The sequence below is a fragment of the Mesoplodon mirus genome (assembly GCF_964341445.2).
Source record: "Mesoplodon mirus genome assembly, chromosome: 9".
Classification (NCBI taxonomy): Eukaryota; Metazoa; Chordata; class Mammalia; order Artiodactyla; family Ziphiidae; genus Mesoplodon; species Mesoplodon mirus.
Genome location: NC_138985.1, coordinates 29,904,000 through 29,922,841, shown reverse-complemented (window position 1 = coordinate 29,922,841; position 18,842 = coordinate 29,904,000). Strand labels below are relative to the sequence as shown.

The following is an 18,842-nucleotide window of genomic DNA, read 5'->3' as shown; positions in this document are numbered from 1 at the left end:
GAGCCATACGGGCTGGGAGTTCCCTCCTGGGAAGCAATTTAGTAAAACTTGAGTTCCTAACAGACAAAGGAGTATTCACATTTCCACTTTTGCCTGGGTCTTCTTGCTCTTTTGAGTTTTACCAGGAATTTGTCCATTTCATCTAACTGTGAAGTGGGCTGTAAAGTTGCCACCTTACCTTCAACTATGTACATGTTAGGATCTACACGATGCCCCCTTGCTCCCCCGGGGACAATGGTAATGGTGTGTTGGCTGGATTGTCATGGCTGACAGCTCGGGGTTTAATCCACTTCAAGGACATGGGCTGTCGGGGAGCGAGGAAGAGTAGAACCTCTTACTGGAACCCACTGGAGTTTTGCCAGACAAGGGTCAGCATAAGGGCTGAGCCAAAACTGGCCAGGAGGGGAGGGAGCAGCTGAAGGCACAAAGCTCTCGAGCAGGGCCATGAGGGATGGCTCAGTCGGGTGATCTCAGATGAGAAATCCTACGAGCCCCTGGAAACCGCCCTGAGGCAGGAAGTCTTTCCTGAGGCCTAAGCAACGAGAACACCATGCCCAGATCCAGCCCAGCAAGTGTCTCTGCTCTGTCCAGCAGCTTACGGATGCCAGTGCAGGCTGTTCCCAGGTGGGTAGACCTGGCCTGGGTCTCGACCACGGTAAGTGACCTTCAGCTCAGAAAGTAAGTGGCCAATGGCGACTGTGCTCTGGTCTGGTTTGTCTGGGGCTGATGGACATAGATTCACCTCAGGTCAGCCTGTCACCTCAGGGGTCAGAGTGTCCTCTCGCGACAACTAAAAGCCAGTGACAAAAGAGTGGCACACACATCACCGTGGTGACAGAGAGGTGAGCCAACTGCTGTCCCCTGTAGTGGTTATACCTGGGGCATCCTGATTCAGTGGGGACAGAAAGCAAGTAAAAAGCTACTAGACGTCAAAGAAACCTTGGAGGAGCCTGTAATACCATTTACCCTGTAAGAGTCAGAGAAGAAAAGCCACCAGAATGATCATCTCAATAGATACTGAACCCTATTTGCTAAAATTCAATATCTACTTCTCATTTTAAAAAGTGCAAACACTCACTCACAGGGCTACTTTCCTGAGATCATTAGGCACCTATTACTAATTCTTACCAAAAGCATCACAATTAATAAGAAAACTCTATTTGTTTTAACTAATTAAAGCCAGAATGAAAAAAAGAATGCCATTCATCACTATCATTTAATAAAGGATATAAAAAAAGAAACAAAAATTGTCACTATTTAAAAGTGATACCACTGTATATCAAGAAAACCCAAGGGAAGTAAAAAGGTTATTACAATCAATTTCAATAAGCATGGACCAAACATAAGCTAGAATTTTATCTTCATCAAATTCAAGCAGAAATGGTGGGAACTATGTTTCTAAAATATTCCGAGCCATCTTTAAAACAAAAAGCTGGGAAACAGGGTAGCAAAGGCCCTCTGCAGACCTGAAACAGATCAGGAAGGGAGACGCAGCATGAAGCAATGAACAGTGCTTAAACTGTGCTGAGGCCGTGCTGGGGAAGCTGTCACAAGAGTGAGTGTGGAAAACATGGAGAGAACAATTTGGCAACAGCGATCACAAATTAAAATACATGCACCATTTAACGCAGTGATTTCACTACAAAGAAGTTACCCCAGGCTATCCTTGTAAAGTTCACTAAGATGTATAAAATTTTTTTTTTTTTTTTACTTAAGGATGTTCTCAGCACCAACGGCCAAGAGAAGAAATCTGGAAGTCATGTTCCCATGCATCAGCAAGGCACCGGGAAACAAGTCTGTCTGCAGGTGGAGGCCCCCTGGTACGAGCCTCCAGGATCTGCCAGGTCTGTCACTGAGTGAAAAGACAGGGCGTTGGGACAGTTAAATAGGTCAAGTCTTATTGGCATTAACCTTCTAGCACACAGCCAGGTTTTTCTGGGGGAGAAAAAACACAAAATGGTAAACAGTTCGGGGGACTGGACTTTCTGTATCATGGGTACATGTTACTTTTATATTTTTAAATAAATATGCTTAGGTAATTTCAAATCTGAAGAAAAGGCCAGAGGCAGCATTTTTTAAAAGGGGAGAGAGAACTGGGAGGCTCCTGGTGTACATTCTGGAAGAGGCAAATCTACTGGCAGTATTATGGGACTCCATAGAGAGCGTCTCCCCACGCTGGCCGGGGAGGAGGAGGCTCATCTCCCACCTGCTGCTACAGGTTAACACTGGTGCTGCAATCTCTAACCAGCTACACACCCACTCTCACAGATACTCAACTCAGAGAAATCCATTTTACAAAATGATCAGAGATGTAAGTGCACTTTCGTGAGCAAAAAATGCTGTGAATCATTTACTTTGCTTAAAAAAAAAAAAACAGGGGCTTCCCTGGTGGCACAGTGGTTGAGAGTCCGCCTGCCGATGCAGGGGACGCAGGTTCGTGCCCCGGTCTGGGAAGATCCCACATGCCGCGGAGTGGCTGGGCCCGTGAGCCATGGCCGCTGAGCCTGCGCGTCCGGAGCCTGTGCTCCGCAACGGGAGAGGCCGCAACGGTGAGAGGCCCACGTACCGCTAAAAAAAAAAAAAGAAAAAAACCCAAAAAAACAATAAAAGCAGAAATGACCTAAATATCAGTGGAAGTTGAGTAAGTAAATGGTCTCTCCCTAGGCTGGAAATCTACACAATGATTAGAGAATCCTATTTTTGAGGAATAGTCCATAATATAAAGAAACCCTTAGGATACACTGTCAAGTGAAAAAAAAGTAACAAGCAGCAAACTGACTGTATATCATCCCATCAATATTATAAATATACACACATCTAAGAAGCTAGAAGGACGAAAATGTTAATGATAGGTTGGTTGTGGGTGATTGGATTGTAGATGAATGCTTTTCATTTTCTTCTGTGTGCATTTTTGTATTTTTCTATATTTTCCACAATAAATTACTTTTATTATCAGAAAGGAATATTGAAGGAAGAAACAGAACAAGTGTAAGAATGCGGGGATTGGATTTACTGGAGAGCAGTACCTTGGACGTGAAGTGCCCTAAAGCTGTGCTGGAGCCCTGACACCAAACCCCAAAGCCCAGGTCCCTGCCCGGAGGTGCGTGCACGGTATCGCCACCTAGCGGCTGATTCACCCTGGGCTCCCACGCTGCTGACCCACGAGAGGCCAGGAACATGGGAACCCCAGGTACGCTGTGCTCTGAGGCTGATCACGTCCATCTGAGTCACCCCCCAGAACCTGGGACACAATGTCTCACAAACTCGGCACAAAGGCACAGGCGACAGTGGAACCCACTGCCCTGATCCCACCGGCTTCCCCAGCTCCATCTCCAAGGCCCCCTCGATCAGGCTCAAGGTGCGGATAAAGTAAACGGAAGACAGGAACAGGAACGATGAGGCAGACCTCATCCTAAAGCAGGTGCAGGATCTGAGACCTGCCGGGGAGAACGGCTGCAGGGCAGGGGCTGCTCTGCTCAGGGGTCACCAGACGGGGCACTCATGTCATCCTCCCCAAATGTCCCCACTGGTGGCTGGCCCCGCCCGTGCAGAGCCTCTCCACCGCATCGTTCCAGGACCACCATGGACTCCCCCTCAGGCCACCTGCCCTGTCTTCACCCTCTGATGCCCTCCCACGGTGCCAGCCCTCTATCCTCCCCATCCTCATTTTCATTAATCGTGGGGAGCAGGTGGCAATGAAAGAGCACAGAGCAGGGCAGCAGAGTCCCGGGCTCCCAGCTCGGCTCCCAGCCTGCAGCACCTGCCCATGAGGGCTGTGCTCTCTGTCTCCCCAGCAGGGGAGCTGCCTGGGCCCATAGCGGCTGCCCAGGGGGCGTCGAGGCCGGAATCGGGAGCCCTGTGGACGAGGGGTCAGAGTCTGGAGGAGGCGGCGTGATGGAGATAGAAGTGGGCTGGGTGCAGGAGGGCGCCTGAGAGCAGAGCGCAGGCCTGGGCTGCAGTCTCCTCCGTCGGAGCCAGCCAGGCAGCAGCGGAGGTGTCCCAAGCACCAGAGATGTTGGGTGTGTCGGAGAGGGGGCCTGGGGACCCTGAGCACACAGGGGAGACCCGTGGGAGACTGTGGGGACAGGGGGCCAAGGATGAAACCCAGGACACCACCACTCATGTTCCCAAGGGAGGCGGGAGGGCTGCAAAGCTGGGGAGGTGAGAGGCTCGGGGGACGAGGAATCCAGGAATCCAACCGTGACTCCTGACGCTGGAAGGAAAGGAGGGAGGGAAGGGGCCCTGCCCACAGCAGATCTGCCTCCCCCCACCCCTGGGATGGGAGGGACGGAGCTGCACGGCTCCTGTCCTGGGTGTTGAGCCCAGGTGTGTGATTCCTCCCCAACCTAAGAAGCCATGGCTGGGGCGGGGGTGTTGCTGGCGCTCTGTGGTCCGAGTGCGGACACCAAGCAGCCACCGGCCCCAGAGAAGGAGAGGCTGATGTTAGCTGTGTGGGCTCATCAGACACAGTCTGAATCCAGGGGTCATAGGCTCCTTTCACAGGTCAGCAGGCTCTGCCCAGGAAAAGCCTTATTAACTCCACCACCCTGGGCAATCAAGCAGGAATGACGCACTCCCTCCCCTCTCCGCACCCCAACCCTCCTGAGGAGTCCTGGGGACACCAGCCCTTGCCTCGGGCTCCAGGATGATGACTCTGCACTGCCCAGGCTTCAACTAAAATTTGATTTTTCATTCATTGTGGATTCTTTTGGATTACATTTGATTTTTTAAAATACTGCACTATTACTTATCCTGATACTGAGGTGTTTTTTTGTGTTTTTTTTGTTTTATAAATTCATTTATTTTATTCATTTATTTTTGGCTGTGTTGGGTCTTCGCTGCGGTGTGCAGGCTTCTCATTGCGGTGGCTCCTCTTGTTGTGGAGCACGGGCTCTAGGCGCATGGGCTTCAGAAGTTGTGGCACATGGGCTCAGTAGTTGTGGCTCGCGGGCTCTAGAGCGCAGGCTCAGTAGTTGTAGCACATGGGCTTAGGTGCTCCACGGCACGTGGGATCTTCCCGGACCAGGGCTCGAACCCATGTCCCCTGCATTGGCAGGTGGATTCTTAACCACCGCACCACCAGGGAAGCATATCCTGACACTGAGTTTTGGATGCATATTTAAATTGTGCACCTCATAACCCTCCCCCAGTCCCATCCCTGGTTGGGGGTCAAGTTGAATCAAGGGGGTTGGGGCCGGGGGTACTGCGGGAAGAAGACAGTGCTTAAATCAAGGTTTCTACCCTGGCAATCTGGCTAACAAGAAAGCCTGAGAGTTCTCCTGTTACAAAGTCTGGGTAAATATATTAACTCATACATACTTTGAAATGTACAACTGAGCTGGCAAGAAAGTAAGGAAAATGACCAGAAGCCAGAAACGTCAGGACAGTAGGAATGCAGGCCAGGGAATGGTGCCATCAAGCTTTCATGGGGCTCACAGAAAACCAGGGGCCCGAGCAAGATGGGCAGTGAAGTCAAAGCCCTCTGGCTGAACCCCAGACCCTGAGAGGCTCCATCAGCAAACACCAACCAGGAGAGATCATGCAGTGGGATTGGTCTAAGACAGCTGGCCTGTCTTAGACCTAGCTGTGTGTCACTTGGGACATCTAAAAACCACAAGCCAGGCATTTAGCCTCCTGCAAGGCCGGTAGAGGAAAGGCCAATCTTCTTGAGGGAATTCACCAGCAACAGAGCTCTTAGGCATCTCCAGATAAAGTTTTCCCAAATAGGAGCTCATAATCAAAATCACAAAAAAATCCCTCTAGAATAAGGCACCACGAGTGAGAGTCAGCAGGATTTTGCTTCCTCCTGAAAAGCCACTAAAACTGTGGTGAGGGAATTCCTTTTAAAGGTGTAAAACCCACACGGAGGAGAAAATGAGAGTGCGGAAGCAGCAACGCAATCTCGGGAAGCAGGCAATCAGTCACTGCTGTGCAGACCCAAGAACACAGGTGATAGGGAAAGTCAGAATATTCAGATGGCACAGCCGTCGGTGTAGGGGCTGGAGGGCCAATGACAAGAGGACGTGGGGAGGACGCTCAAAGCTGTTGACGAAGTGGTGGAGCACAGGCTTCACCCCAGGCTGCCGGGACACGGCCCTCCTGCCCCAGAGGACCAGGGTCTTCCCTGAGGGGGAAGGCATCAGGGTCTCTGGTCCCGGGTTACAGACAGTATGTCTGTGTGGTTGAAGCAGACACTAAGGACCACCCCCCCCGCCAGCCACAGTGCTGCCCCTGCTCAGCTCCAGGCTATCACCCCAGGCCTCGCCCCATCCCAGCAGACTAAAGACGAAGGTGACTCTGACCAACCCAAGAAGACAGATGGAAAATCCTGCACCCAGGTCACCTGCAGGAACACCCACAAAAGGAACCTCCGTCAGGTGCTGGAGGCCATGCACCAGGAACGAGAGGGACTTAAGCCAGGAAGGAGGGGCCTCTGATATGAGAGCCAGAGAGGGAGGGAGGGGATGGCCAGAGATGCTCTCCATGGAGGTGAAGGGCAAGGCTGGGGTGACACCACGTTGAGGCTCTGGGGGTGCAGACAGAGGAGGTCAGGGGCTCCGGAACCAGCGATACAATATCTGACACGTACAAATATCCTGAGGACAGATTTAAACAACGGCTGGGGGACTGTAGCTTGAATTTACCGATAAATCCATGGAATGCCAAGTTGCAAAAAAAAACCCACAACATAATGAAAAGTGTTTTGCAGGAAAGCAAAAGCAGCCGAGCTCTGAACAGCATTTACAAGACTGTGAAAGGTGAACGGCGAGGGCTAATGGAGCAGACCGCAGCAGGCCTGCCCTGGGAGGACAGACGAACAGGAACTCAGAGCCAGGCCGGCACACGGGGGTGGGGCCCGCCTACCTTGTCGTCGTCCTCGCAGGTCATGACATTGGAGAAAGGGATCTCAGCCTTGAACATCTTCCGGCAGTGCATGAGCTGCACCAGCAGGTAGCACACGGTCTTGAACTTCATCCTCTTGGCCGGTTTTATATCTGAGAGAATCAGCCCTGGAAATATCTGTGCGGACGTGCAGCAAAGAGAAACGCTGTGAGCAGACACACTCTTGGGTAGACACACACCCTACCTCTTGGGCGGGGAGCAAGAACTTAACGGGGCAGGGAGATCACAGGCCACTTGCTGAGGACCTACTGCTCACCAGACCCAGCAGGGAACAGAACCGGCAACCCAGTCCCCAAACACGCAGGTCTCAACTACGCCCAATGGCTCTGAAACGAGAGCGATGCCCGAATCCTGGGGCAGATGCATGGACATCACCCAGCTGGGGCAGCACCACGTGGATAAGTGTCACCCACTGGCCCCCGGGGTCCCTCCTTCTGCCTTGCACCTTCTGCCTTGCACCTCCCCTTCTGCCTTGCACCTTTCTCTCTCTCCTCCTCAACCCAAACTTCTCCAAAGGGGCTGCTCATTGTACAGACTTCTTCATCCTTCTCACCCTCAAACCGCAGCCATGGCTGACGCTGGTGTTTAACTCTGTATGACGGGTAGGGCGGCAGCCACTCGAGGCACCAAGGCTCCCTCCTATGACTCACAGCCTCCTGCATCCCGGCAGCGGCTCGCAGGCCTTCCTCCTTGGCGCCCTGCCCTCTGCTCCTATGTCCCCAGGTTGACCCCAGCTGGTCACCCAAACCTCTCACACCTGCCCTTCTCTCACACACTCACTCCCCTTCTCCAGAATTCAGCTCACCCTGCCCTGCCCTGAGCCCCATTTCTCTCCCCTGGCCAGTGCCACCCCCATCCACAGCTCCCACATCACATGGGGGCCACCGCATCCTGGCCTGGAGAGCACTGGCCCATGGATGCACCAGGACAGTGAAACCCGAAGCTCTCCCTGACCTGCTTGTATTCTGAAGAATTACTGTGGCCACCTGTGTCCCGTGCACCTCACCTGTGTCCCATGCCCCTCACCTGAGCCCTGCACCCCTCACCTGAGCCCTATGCCCCTCACCTGAGCACTGCACTTCTCACCTGTGTTCTGCGCCCCTCACCTGAGTCCTGCGCCCCTCACCTGAGCCCTGTGCCCCTCATCTGAGTCCTGTGCTGCTCACCTGAGTCCTGCATCCCTCACCTGAGTCCTGCGCCCCTCAGCTGAGCCCTGCACTCCTCACCTGAGTCCTGCGCCCCTCACCTGAGTCCTGCGTCCCTCACCTGAGCCCTGCGCCCCTCACCTGAGCCCCGGAAGTGGGCTTTCCCAGGGCAGAATGACCTTCAGCGCTCACACAGGATGGTCACAAGCCTTCCTCGATCCACAGTGCACCCCATCCCTGACCTCCTGCAGAGGATTCTCAAACCTGATTTGCAGGAGAGGCAGTGAAGGCCCAGGGAGGTGCAGGAGGACTCAGGATGGCCCAGCCCTCGAAGACCCCAGGGCCCTGACTCCCAGCTCCATGCCCTCCCCTCCCCCATGGCCCTCCCCTCACAGGCAACAGGCCAGGCCCAGGACACAAGGTCAGCGGGGACACCCTCCCATGTGCACAGAGCTCAAGGCCTGAGAAGCAGTGATCTGGGGAGCCGTGAGTCCTTAAGAAGGCTCCACACAGGACCCCTTCTGGAGCCCACCTTTCGCCGATGGGAGGGCACGATGAAAAAGGTCTCGATGTTGTGAGTTTTCAGAAAACTGTTCCTCTCGTGTCCATGGCCCGGCTCCACCTCATAGTCACCATTCAGGCACGCCAGGGTGGTCTTTGTGATGTGAACCTTCCTACGGAAAAGGAGGTGGAGATTTGGACGGAGCCTCCCCTGCGGGGCCGCAGCTGGTCTGGGCAGCATCCGGGCAATGCTCTGCGGGGTCCTGGCAGAGGTGTCACCCCTTCACGGGCAAGCTCTGGAAGGAACACTCAGATTCCCTGGGGCATATGCACAGGAGGAGTGACAGGTGGGATGGGGCAGGGGAGGGACCCCAGGAGAGAGGGGGAAGCGTGCAAAGGAGGACCAAGAACAGGGAGGGCTGCAGGCAGAGGGGATAAGGGGCCAGAGGGACACAAGAGGAACTGAAGGGGACAAACGAAGCAAGTGTCAGGGGACACAGAAAGGACGATGAGGGAAGGAGAGGGTGGCAAGGTGAGGGGAGAAGCGAGGCCCCTCCCCCGGCTGCGGTCCCCAAACCCCCAGGGTGGGAGGACCCCAGCTTGACGTCAGGCCCACACTGTCCCCACACAAAGTGGGCGGGTGGGAACAGAGCCGCGGCATTCACGCCCACCCCAGTGAGTTGTCTGGTGAGAGAAGGAGAAATCCTCAGTTAGCATAACCTGAGCAAAACCCAGTCCCCACGTAACCTAGACACATGGCCTGAGCTTCCGGCCCTTAGCAAGACCCAAGCACTCGGACTTAGGGAAAAACACAAACTCCCCAGCATGCAATACACTCCCTGCAAAGACCTGAGCCCTCACGTCCCCAAACAGTCTCCTGAATTCCTTGGTTGGGGAGGGGGAGACACATGCAGGGCACTGAGGCAGGAGTGAGCATCCCCCCACGGCTGGCCCTGAGGGCACCTGGGACACTGTCACCCCATCAGCCTGGCCCTGAACTGCGAACGGCATCAACGGTCTCCAGAAATGCACGCATGTCCACTCATTCATTCACTGGTCCCCCTCCCTCCTCTCCTTCCTCCCTTCCTTCCACCACAGAGAGGGACAGCACAGTCCTGTCACTGAGCTGAGGGGCCAATAGGGAGACAGAAACATCAGCAACCGCTCTCAGCACAGAGCATCTCAGGCTCTGGAAAAGAGGAGGGGTCTCGGGTGCAGGTTGCCCTTGAAGCACATGGTGGGAATGGATAGCACCCAGGCTCTCAGCCTGGACTGGGGAGAAACTGGAGGCGTGGCTGGTCCTGAGCAGCAAGGCCACTAAAGGGGACAGGGCCACCTCACTTGCAAGTGCTGCCCACCACTCACGGGGCGACCCCTCACCCAACACAGGTGGTGGGAGTGAAGACAGCCAGCCACGTTAGCTCGCCTGCCCTGGAGACGGAGGGTGGGGATTCCCAGTGTCCGCCAGCCCTAAGGCCCGCAGCACCAGAGCCCGGTTATTGATGAGACTGTCTTGTCCAAGACAGTAGGGCTGGGGAGATGTGGGGCCTGGGGCGGAGGGGGCTCCACCATACCCTGGAGCTGGGTGGGGTATGCAGGGGACCCCAATCATGGTTCCTACCTGAGGGCCCCTAGGACGGGGGACGCGGGTAGGCCATTTGCTCAGGACCCAATTTCACTTGCTTCCAGGCAGCCTGGAACATGCATCCAGCACATCAGTTTGGGGCTGACCAGGAGCCGTGTGTGCTTCAGGGCAGCAGAGAGGGCTGTGTGGTCTCCTGCCACCAAGAAGCTGAAGGCCATCTCCGTGCAAGAAGCAGACAGGTGCCCCATCCTTCCCTGGCCTTGGCCTCTCCAAGGCAACCACTCAGGGTGTATGGCCTTGGGAAGGAGTCCATGAACCAAGTCCCAGGGGTCCCAGCATGAGATGCTGGGGTAAAGACACAGCAGTGATTCATTCCTCCCATCTGTCCACCCGTCCATCTGTCTGTCTGATCAGCCACACTCCCCTAATACCCAATGAATAGAAGATAAGTGCTTGCAGAATGGATGCATGGAGGATGGATGGGTGGATGGAAGGAAGTATGGAGGATGGATGGATGAGTGGATAGGTGGGTGGATGAAGAAAGCAAAAGAAGGACCAAGGGGGAAGGGGGAGGGATGGGCTGGGAGTTTGGGATGAGCAGGTGCAAACTATTATATAGAGAATGGATCAACAACAAGGTCTTACTGCACAGAACAGGGAACTATATTCAACATCTTGTGATAAACCATAATGGAAAAGAATATGAAGAACGTATTGATATATATATATATGTGTGTGTGTAACTGAATCACTTTGCTGTGCAGTAGAAATTAACACAACATTGTGAATCAACTATACTTCCATAAAATAAAATTGTTTAAAAGAAGGAAGGAATCACATTAAGAATAGTGCAAACCTAAAGAGAGGTAGAGTGGGGAAACCCTGAGAAGCTCCAGGGAGTACACCATCTCCAGGGGCCTGGGAGTCTCGGAAGGTTACCGAAAAAGCCCCATCACACACGTCCCCCCCCTCCCCCGCTGCAAGGGCAAGGCAGGACCCCGAGGGGTGTACACACCCCGTGTGCCAGGCCCCTAGAGGCACTGGGGAGGGTGGCGTCAGCAGCCCCTGGTCCCCACTCACAGAGCAGCTTTCCAGCAACCCCTCCCAGGCCAGCTTCCTTCCGCTCCGGCCCCTTCCCTGCGGGGAGAGTCGCAATGCTGTCTCCCCGGGAGCCAGGCAGTCACGCTTTGGCCCTCGTGTGCCCTGAACCCTCTGCTGAGGCCACCGCTGGCGGCCCGCACCTGATCTGGTGTCCAGTCCTCATTCTGCAGCACTGAACACAGCTGACGGCTCTCCCTCCTCCCCGGCCCTCCTCCCGGCTGCCCGCACCCCCTCTCACCACCCCGCCCTCCCCTGCCCCTCTTCCTGTCTCCCGCCCTCCTTCTCTCAGGAACTCTCAGGCTCGGGCCCTCCTCCTTGCACATCCTCCTGGCGCTCCGTGCGCAGTGCCAGGGTCTCAGTGCCCCCCCAAGGGCCTGTGAGCTCCCCAGACCCCCGCCCAGCTCCGAACTGACCTCAGTGCCCAGGAGACCCAGGCTGACAGGTGATAAAGGCACCTCCCCCCAGCCCCGGGTCGTGCTCCCCTCTCTGCGTCCCCCAGAGTGCTCCCTGTGGCCCCCCAAGAACGTGAACCCCACCGGGGCCGAGGGCTCTGTCTTCGCTGCCAACACCACCCTCCCCCCTCCTGGAAGAGCCAGGTGCTCTGGAAACACTGTGCTCCTGACGGGGGGCGTCTCCGAAAGGGGGAGTGGAGGGGAGGAGGGAAGAAAGAAGCAAAGCAGAGGGCAGGGCAGGCAGGATGCGCCCCCCACCCCCGTGGGACTGGTAGGTAGAGTGAAAGGAGGGAAGCTACCAGTGAGCCGGAACTTGAAAGAGGCCCTGGCCAGGTGAAGGGGCCTGCGGAGCGGGGTCCCTGGCGGTGGGAAGTCCGTGTGCTTGTCTGCACGGCAGGTGGAACGCTTAAAGACCTCAGTGGGCAGGGGAGGAGGGAGATGGGCGGCTCCTGGCACCACCTGGCCAGCCAAGGGGCTGGACTTTGTGTAGGACAGCAGGGCTGCAGGCGGGCTGCTGCTGGGATTCACTCTGGCGCCCAGAGGGCAAGGGGCAGGCACAGTGAGAAGGTGGCCCCCCAGCCCGAACCCTGCTCTGAAGGGTGGAGAACAGGAGGAGGAGTGGAGGGGTGCTGGAAGGACGGGGCCCTGGAGGAAGGAGGGGTCGGTGGCCAAGAAGGTCCCCCCAGGGGGACGCTCAGAGGCAGCCCGGGTCACAGACGACAATGCCGCGATTTTTAAACTCGCTTAGAAATGCCGTGGCCACTCCCATGGCAGGCTCAGCGTGGATTCAGGCTCGTTGGATTCTAATCTCCAGGCTTGCTGCTTCCTGGAGCCCCGTAAGCCCTCCTTCCCTGCGATTTCAAAGCCGCTCTCCAGAGCGAGTGGCCTTGGATGCCACTCACTGGTCCCTTGGCCGAGCTCAGGGCCTTGGCACAAGGAAAGGTGTCACCTGTTTCCGCCACCTCCACCAAAAAGTCAGGCCAGGAGGGAGGGGGGAAGATGTGGCCCAGAGGACGCCAGGTCTCTAGGGTGAGAACAGGACAGCTGGGGACAGGCAGCCAGGGTCAGAGGGGCCCTGAGGCCCCTCAGAGCGGAGGGCACAGAGCTTTGCCCTGAGGTTCGTAAGACAGAAGCAGACATGCGTGTGCAGGAGTCTAACGCTCAGCTCTAGCCCCTGGGAACCGCAGCTGGGCCCTGCAGCAGCTGCGAGCACGGCCTGCCAACCCCTCCAAGAGGCGGAAATCGGGAGGGTGGGACCGTGAGAGTATGCCTCAGAGCCCCCTCTTCTGCAATCACATCATCCCCCTGCTGCCCACCGGTTCGTGGAGGGAGGGGAGTTCCTGTTCAGTTCTCGGGTTAATGTTTTCACCATACATGATGCCTTGGCTCTGTGGAATGGTTTGAAGAAAATAAGACCAAAGGAGGTGACTGTAATTAGAAAGCATTAGGAGTGCACGGACCAATGAGAAATGCATACTCCTCGCTCTAGAAGAAAATCTGTAACTTCCCTAGTGGGGCTCTAAAGGCAAGAACACTTTCCACTGTAAGTCTGAGAAAGAAAGCAAAATGAGAAGCAACAGTCAGCACGCAGGACAGCCCGGAGCCAGGCAGACCGCCGGGGCGTTCAGTCTCCTCCTCCAGGGTCGGCTTGCCCACTCTCTTTGGAGCCTTGGGGGTGGGGCTGGGACAGCCGGGCATTCCCAGATCCCCAGGCAGAAGGATGAACTAGAATCCCCCGCCCCTGCCCTCAGGGTCCCCGATTTACCCAGGCAGGCCAGCGGCTTCCATGACGTTCGCCAGGGTCACGTCGTTGGACCACACGTCGTACTGCCACTTGCGCAGGCCCAGGACCCCGCAGAGGACCCTGCCGGTGTGCAGCCCCACGCGCATGTTCAGGTCCACCTCAGTCGCCTCGGCCACGGACCTGCAGCAAACACAGGCAGGGCGTGGGGCTGGGGCCCCGTGGTCTGCTCCCTCAGGGCCAGGAGCACAGGGCAGCGGGAGCATGGGGGGGGGGTATCCTGACCTAGTCAGCCTGACCCCCGAGCTGTGGGTCCTGGTGGGTAGGGGTCACTCCAAGCTGGCTCCCCCTGCTCCCTGGCCACTGGCCATCTCACAAGGCATCCCACCTCCCCTATCCCCCTCCCCATCCAGAGCAGCGGCAGAAGAGAAATGAGCCCAGGACCCCGATCCTGCTCTGGGTACCATGACCTGATCAGGGGTGTTCGTGCCTGCTTGCTAGCCAGGGGCCAGCGTGAGAGCCCCGGGGAACATCGGACAGGGTCCCAGGAGCCCTGGGAACGGTCAAGGTTTGACCCTGAGTTCCCTGACTGAGAGGGTGGGCTGCAGACCCAGCCTGTGGGGAGGCCCGAGGCTCCACAAACCTGCCCCAAACAACAGGTGGACCTTGTGGGTTGTAAACTGCACGTCAGTCAACTCACGGGAGAAAACAAGGCAAAACATGCGGACGCTGAAATCAGACTGCAGGGCCAGTGCACGCGCGCTCCACTTCCAGCCCCGGCTGAGGAAAGGGTTGGCATGAAGCCCTGAGGGCCCCAGGAGAGACCACCCTCAGAGGTGGGGGCAGCATCAGAAGAAACAGGAAGCACCCGTCAGAAGAAACAGGAGGTGGTTTTAAAAGTTCCTTGGAAAGAGATTCACGGCAGTCATGCAGGCGGGTTGTGCTCAGAAATCCCCTCGGGGGACACGAGGACGCCCTGCATGGTTTCTCCAGCCCCACGAGGCCCACGGTGCAGTGAGATGCAGGAAGCACACAAAGGGCCTGTGATCGCAGTCAGAACGCAGGGGACGCACCGCAGCCACGGGGAGGCCCTCTGATGCCACTTTGCTGGATTTTTCCACTTCTCCCCAAAAGCAAGAGATTATTTAATCTTTAAAAAGTCTGAAGCATGTTGCTGAGGAAGCAATATCAGGCCTGGCTGGTGTGCTCCAAGGGACAGAATTGCAAGGAAGCCGTGAGGGCGGGGAGGGGGTCAGCCACGGCGCCCCCAGCCCTCCCCACCCTGGGCGGGTCCAAAGGTGGCCCCAACCGGCACGTGTGTTGGATGGGGCTCTCCAGCCGGTGGAGACGTTCCGTAGCAAGAAGGGCAGGAAGATGGAGCTGAGGCTCGGGGACATGGCGGCCCCATGATTAGGACATCGGCTGTGAGAAGGAAGGGAGACTGGGAGACCAAAGGCACACAGGGCCACACCGCCACCACCCTCGGGCAGCCCGACATGGACTACCCACCCTCCGTCCCCTCCCAACAGCAGGTGCCCTGTAGTCCAACCACGTCTAGACCTGCCCCCCCAATACAGCAGGTGCCCCGAGCCTGTGAGCACAATCTCACTCCTGCTCCAAGTCTCAGGGCTGATTCATGTGCATCCCACCCTGTTCAAACAGAACATAGGGCCAGCCCGGATGCCGCATCCAGGAAGCTCTCCCAGATCCTTCACCACAGCAAACCCACCCCCGTCCCTGCCCAGACCCTTGTCACTCTGCTTCCACTATGGTAGCTGGGTCAGGCTCCATCAGAGGAGACTACTGCATCCACGTGGCCACATGGCCGGGCTGACTCTACTGACCAGAGGCTTGGTGGACATTCTAGGGCCCTCCCAGAGAGTGGGCTGCAAGCATCCTGGGTGGGGCTGCCCCAGGCCATTCCTCACCTGTGTCTTGTCCCAGGCGGCTGGGACTTCCCACCTACCCCACCCGCAACGGCTGCAAGCTGTAACAGGGCTTAGCAGCTGGACAGATGCATTCCGGCCACAGCACCCACCACTGGCCCCTTGGGTTTGGTGTCAGCCCAAGGGAGAAGGAAGGCGGTAGCTGACACCTCCTGCCCTGGTTTAGCTTCCACAGCCCACCTGCGTCCACAGTGTCCTGACTAGCCCCATCCCACCTGGTGGTCACTGCGCATGAGCCAGCCTCCACGCTCGGTACCTGGAAGTCCTCTGTGCCTGGACGGGCCTGCCGCCTGCTGACCCGAGGCCCACATATAGTGAACCAAAAATACCCAGATCACAAGCAAAGCAACGTCTGGATGAAGTATTTAGCAAAATGGTACCCTGCAAGTTTGGAGGTCTGATTCGTGATTTGCTAATGCCTATGATGGGCAAGGTGCTCCCCGTGGCGTGGACAAACCCCATTCCTATAAGTGCACAGAATCCTGATGCTTTGGAGCCCAAGGGAGGGACAGCAGCAGCCCAGCTGGCTCCCTTTTCTGGGGGTTAATGAATTGATGACCGCAGTGGCTGGGGACCCAGCATCTTCCATGCCAGCCCATTTAACCTGGGATCCCATTTAATTCCCACAACAGCTCAGAGATGCAAACACAGTTTCTGCATGTCACAGCAGAGAAAATCAGGGATGCAAGGAAACCAAAGCATCACCTCAAGAATGGGGAGCCAGGAACCCAGGGGGCCTGTCTGCTTCCTTGGGCAGGAAGCCCCCAGCCCACTCAGGAACAGCCACATCTGGGGACTGACGGCCTGAACTCTAGGAAGTGTTCTTGTACCAGACTTGGCTTCAGAGGAGCAGTTTCCTTGGGTCTGACCTAATATTCAAGGCCTGACAGAGGGAAGCTGGCACTGGGGTGCAGGAAAAGGTAGAGGCACAGATCTCACATGGGCAGCACACCCACTGGTGTGTTGGGGGGGGCAGGATCAGGCCTGGGTGCCCTGGGGAGGGGCCACAGAACTTAGGGTCAAAGACATAGGTCCAAGCAGCATGACACCACCAGGAGTCCTGGAGAAACCTCCCCAGAACCTTCAAGGTCAAGGACTAGCCCCTGACCACCAGGACGCAGGGCCTGGACGTGGCCATGACGTTGGTCCCACTGCCCTGGTCTCTGCCAATCCAACCTCGCTCAGAGCCCTGGATGTCATGGAGCCATCACTCCCATTTTTCAGATGGGGAAACTGAAGCCAGGGCCACAGCTCTGCAGGGGCAAGACGAAGCCAGTCACCACACTTGCTGGGCACGTAAGGCTCTTCCCACTCTATCTCCATTCCTCCCACAGGCAGGTGCCATCTGGCCCAAACCAGGAATATATATATGACTTTAAATTATTATTAAAAATCACACCAACAACGATTAACTTGTGGTGTTTTTTTTAAGAGCACATTTCACACATTAATGGGGTCCACAGTTTGAGAGGAGGATCTGATTTGGGTGCTGAGGGCAGATGGGGGCCAGATTCCCCAGAGCAGGAGCCCGGGGGGGCCCTTGGGCACTGCCACTCCACTGGGAGGGGGTTGAGAGCCCTGGGACTCCACATTCAAGGCTGCGTTCTTCGCTCGGTCTTTTACACGGAACACGGAAAATCTTTCCACCTGTTTTCCCCATAGAGATGAACTTTCTACCAAGTGGAAAAAAGATCATTCCTCACTTCTTGGCCAGGGAGAAGACCCTCGACCCCTCCGGTCTCACACAAGGTCAGAGCCGGTCTGGCTGCACGCCTGCCTGCTCTTGCCCTTGCAGAGATTTCTTCCTCGGTTTTTTACAGATTCCTTATTCAGCTCCTCTCTATCCGACGGCGGCAGCAGCAAGCGCTTGACCCACACAAGTCGGTCCTGCACTCACAAGGGTCGGAATGGATTGTCCTGTTTTCTGAAGTGAGCGACCCTGGTGGATGTGCTGCCCGCAAAGCATCCGCCTGAAGAGGGAGCTGACAACAGTGGTTCAACGCCCCTACGGTGGGGCTCGCGCATCCCCTTAACCTGAGCATCTGCATCACCACGCACGGCGTCTGCACGAGATGCTTCAGGAATCTCATAACCTTGCCAACCATCCCTCCCGCCTTTGGGTGTCCTCTGTCCACTCAGAGGTCCCCAGGCCTGCAGCAGACCTCTCTGTGGTCCCGGCAAGGGACATCTTGGCACCGCAGCCTCTTCTGCTTCCGGGTCACCCACGGCGCTGTGCCTGCGACCCAGGGCCACCTCTGGCCTCCCCAAAGAGCAGGCCGGTCAACAACCAGCCTCTTCTCCGGTTCAGCTTCTTTTCTCCAGAGCAGGGGCTGCATATTGAAATCACCTGGGGGGGCTTTTCCACCCTCAATCCTAGACCACAGCTCAGACCAGCTGCCACTGGCTCTCCGGGCAGAGCAGGCCTCAGGGATTTGACTTGCCCAGGCGATGCCGACACACAGCTCCTGAGAAGCGGGGTACCAGGCCGAGCACGCTGGCGAGGTGCTGAGCGCCCTGCTCCTGCACACAGTGTGCAGGTGTGTGGACCCCGCAGTCTGCCTCGCAAGGACTGTGCAGTCGAGCCTGCTGGTCCTCCCACCGCGTTCCATTCTGGTGCTATCACTTCTCTGCTCCCAAGTGTGAAACCACACCAGGCCCTGGTGACCCCATCTCATGGAGCCGAAGCCACCTCTCCAGTCGAGAAGCTGGAATGTGGCTCTAAGCTCCGTCCACCGGCCCAACCTCCCAGCTCCACACCCTCCTTAACTAGACGGAAGGCTCCCACCTCCTCATCCCCTGATGAGGACTATGAGGGTGGCTAAGAAAGGAGCAGGCCAGGCCCCCAGTGTTCCAGAAATACCTGCTCCATCCCACCCTCTCTCCCCAGAGAGCACCTGACACCTGGTCACCTGCCCGCGTGGACAAGCACATGGGACTCCTTTGCAACTGGAACGCGGCCGGATTTGAGCCAACCCTTTCCCGCAATCGACTCCTTGAACCTCTTATCCGGCTAAGCTCGAAGGGTCATTTTTTTGGCCTGACTAATGCATAGCTGGCAATACCCTGGATCACCGTGGACAAAGAAATGCAGTCCCTACAGAATGCAAAGAAGGGAATCACAGAGGCAGAGCTGCACAGAGCAGGCGGGACTCCTCCACCCCGCACCTCGCCGCGTGGCTCTGGGTCTCCGCAGCCGCGGCACAAGTGATCCACCTCGGACACACCGGCTGGGACGAGGCAGGCCTGCACGGCAGGGCACTCACGTGATGGTGTCGATCATGTCCAGGCCCATCTCCACGCAGCAGTGGGCGTGGTCAGTCTTGGGCTGAGTGAGGCCTGACACGCAGTAGTAGCAGTCTCCCAGGATCTTGATGCGACGGCAGTGGTTCTCCTTTGGGCAAGAGGGCAAAGGGCATGTTAGTGACGCACCTGGGGCCGTCCGAGCACCTGCGCCTCTGCCACCACCAG

At 56.7% G+C, this 18,842-nt stretch overlaps 1 protein-coding gene across 4 annotated transcripts in view; it reads right to left on the bottom strand.

The window, feature by feature from the left end:
• Positions 1-18,842, bottom strand: part of ADCY1 (adenylate cyclase 1) — a gene marked incomplete at its 5' end in the record, with an annotated part of 122,103 nt that overhangs the window by 46,991 nt on the left and 56,270 nt on the right. For all 4 annotated transcript variants that reach the window (XM_082632857.1, XM_082632859.1, XM_082632858.1 and 1 more), the window contains 4 exons: positions 6,865-7,020; positions 8,581-8,722; positions 13,453-13,611; positions 18,638-18,765. In XM_082632857.1, coding sequence (XP_082488983.1) covers positions 6,865-7,020; positions 8,581-8,722; positions 13,453-13,611; positions 18,638-18,765 — 585 coding nt within the window. The remainder of the gene's footprint in view (positions 1-6,864; positions 7,021-8,580; positions 8,723-13,452; positions 13,612-18,637; positions 18,766-18,842) is intronic.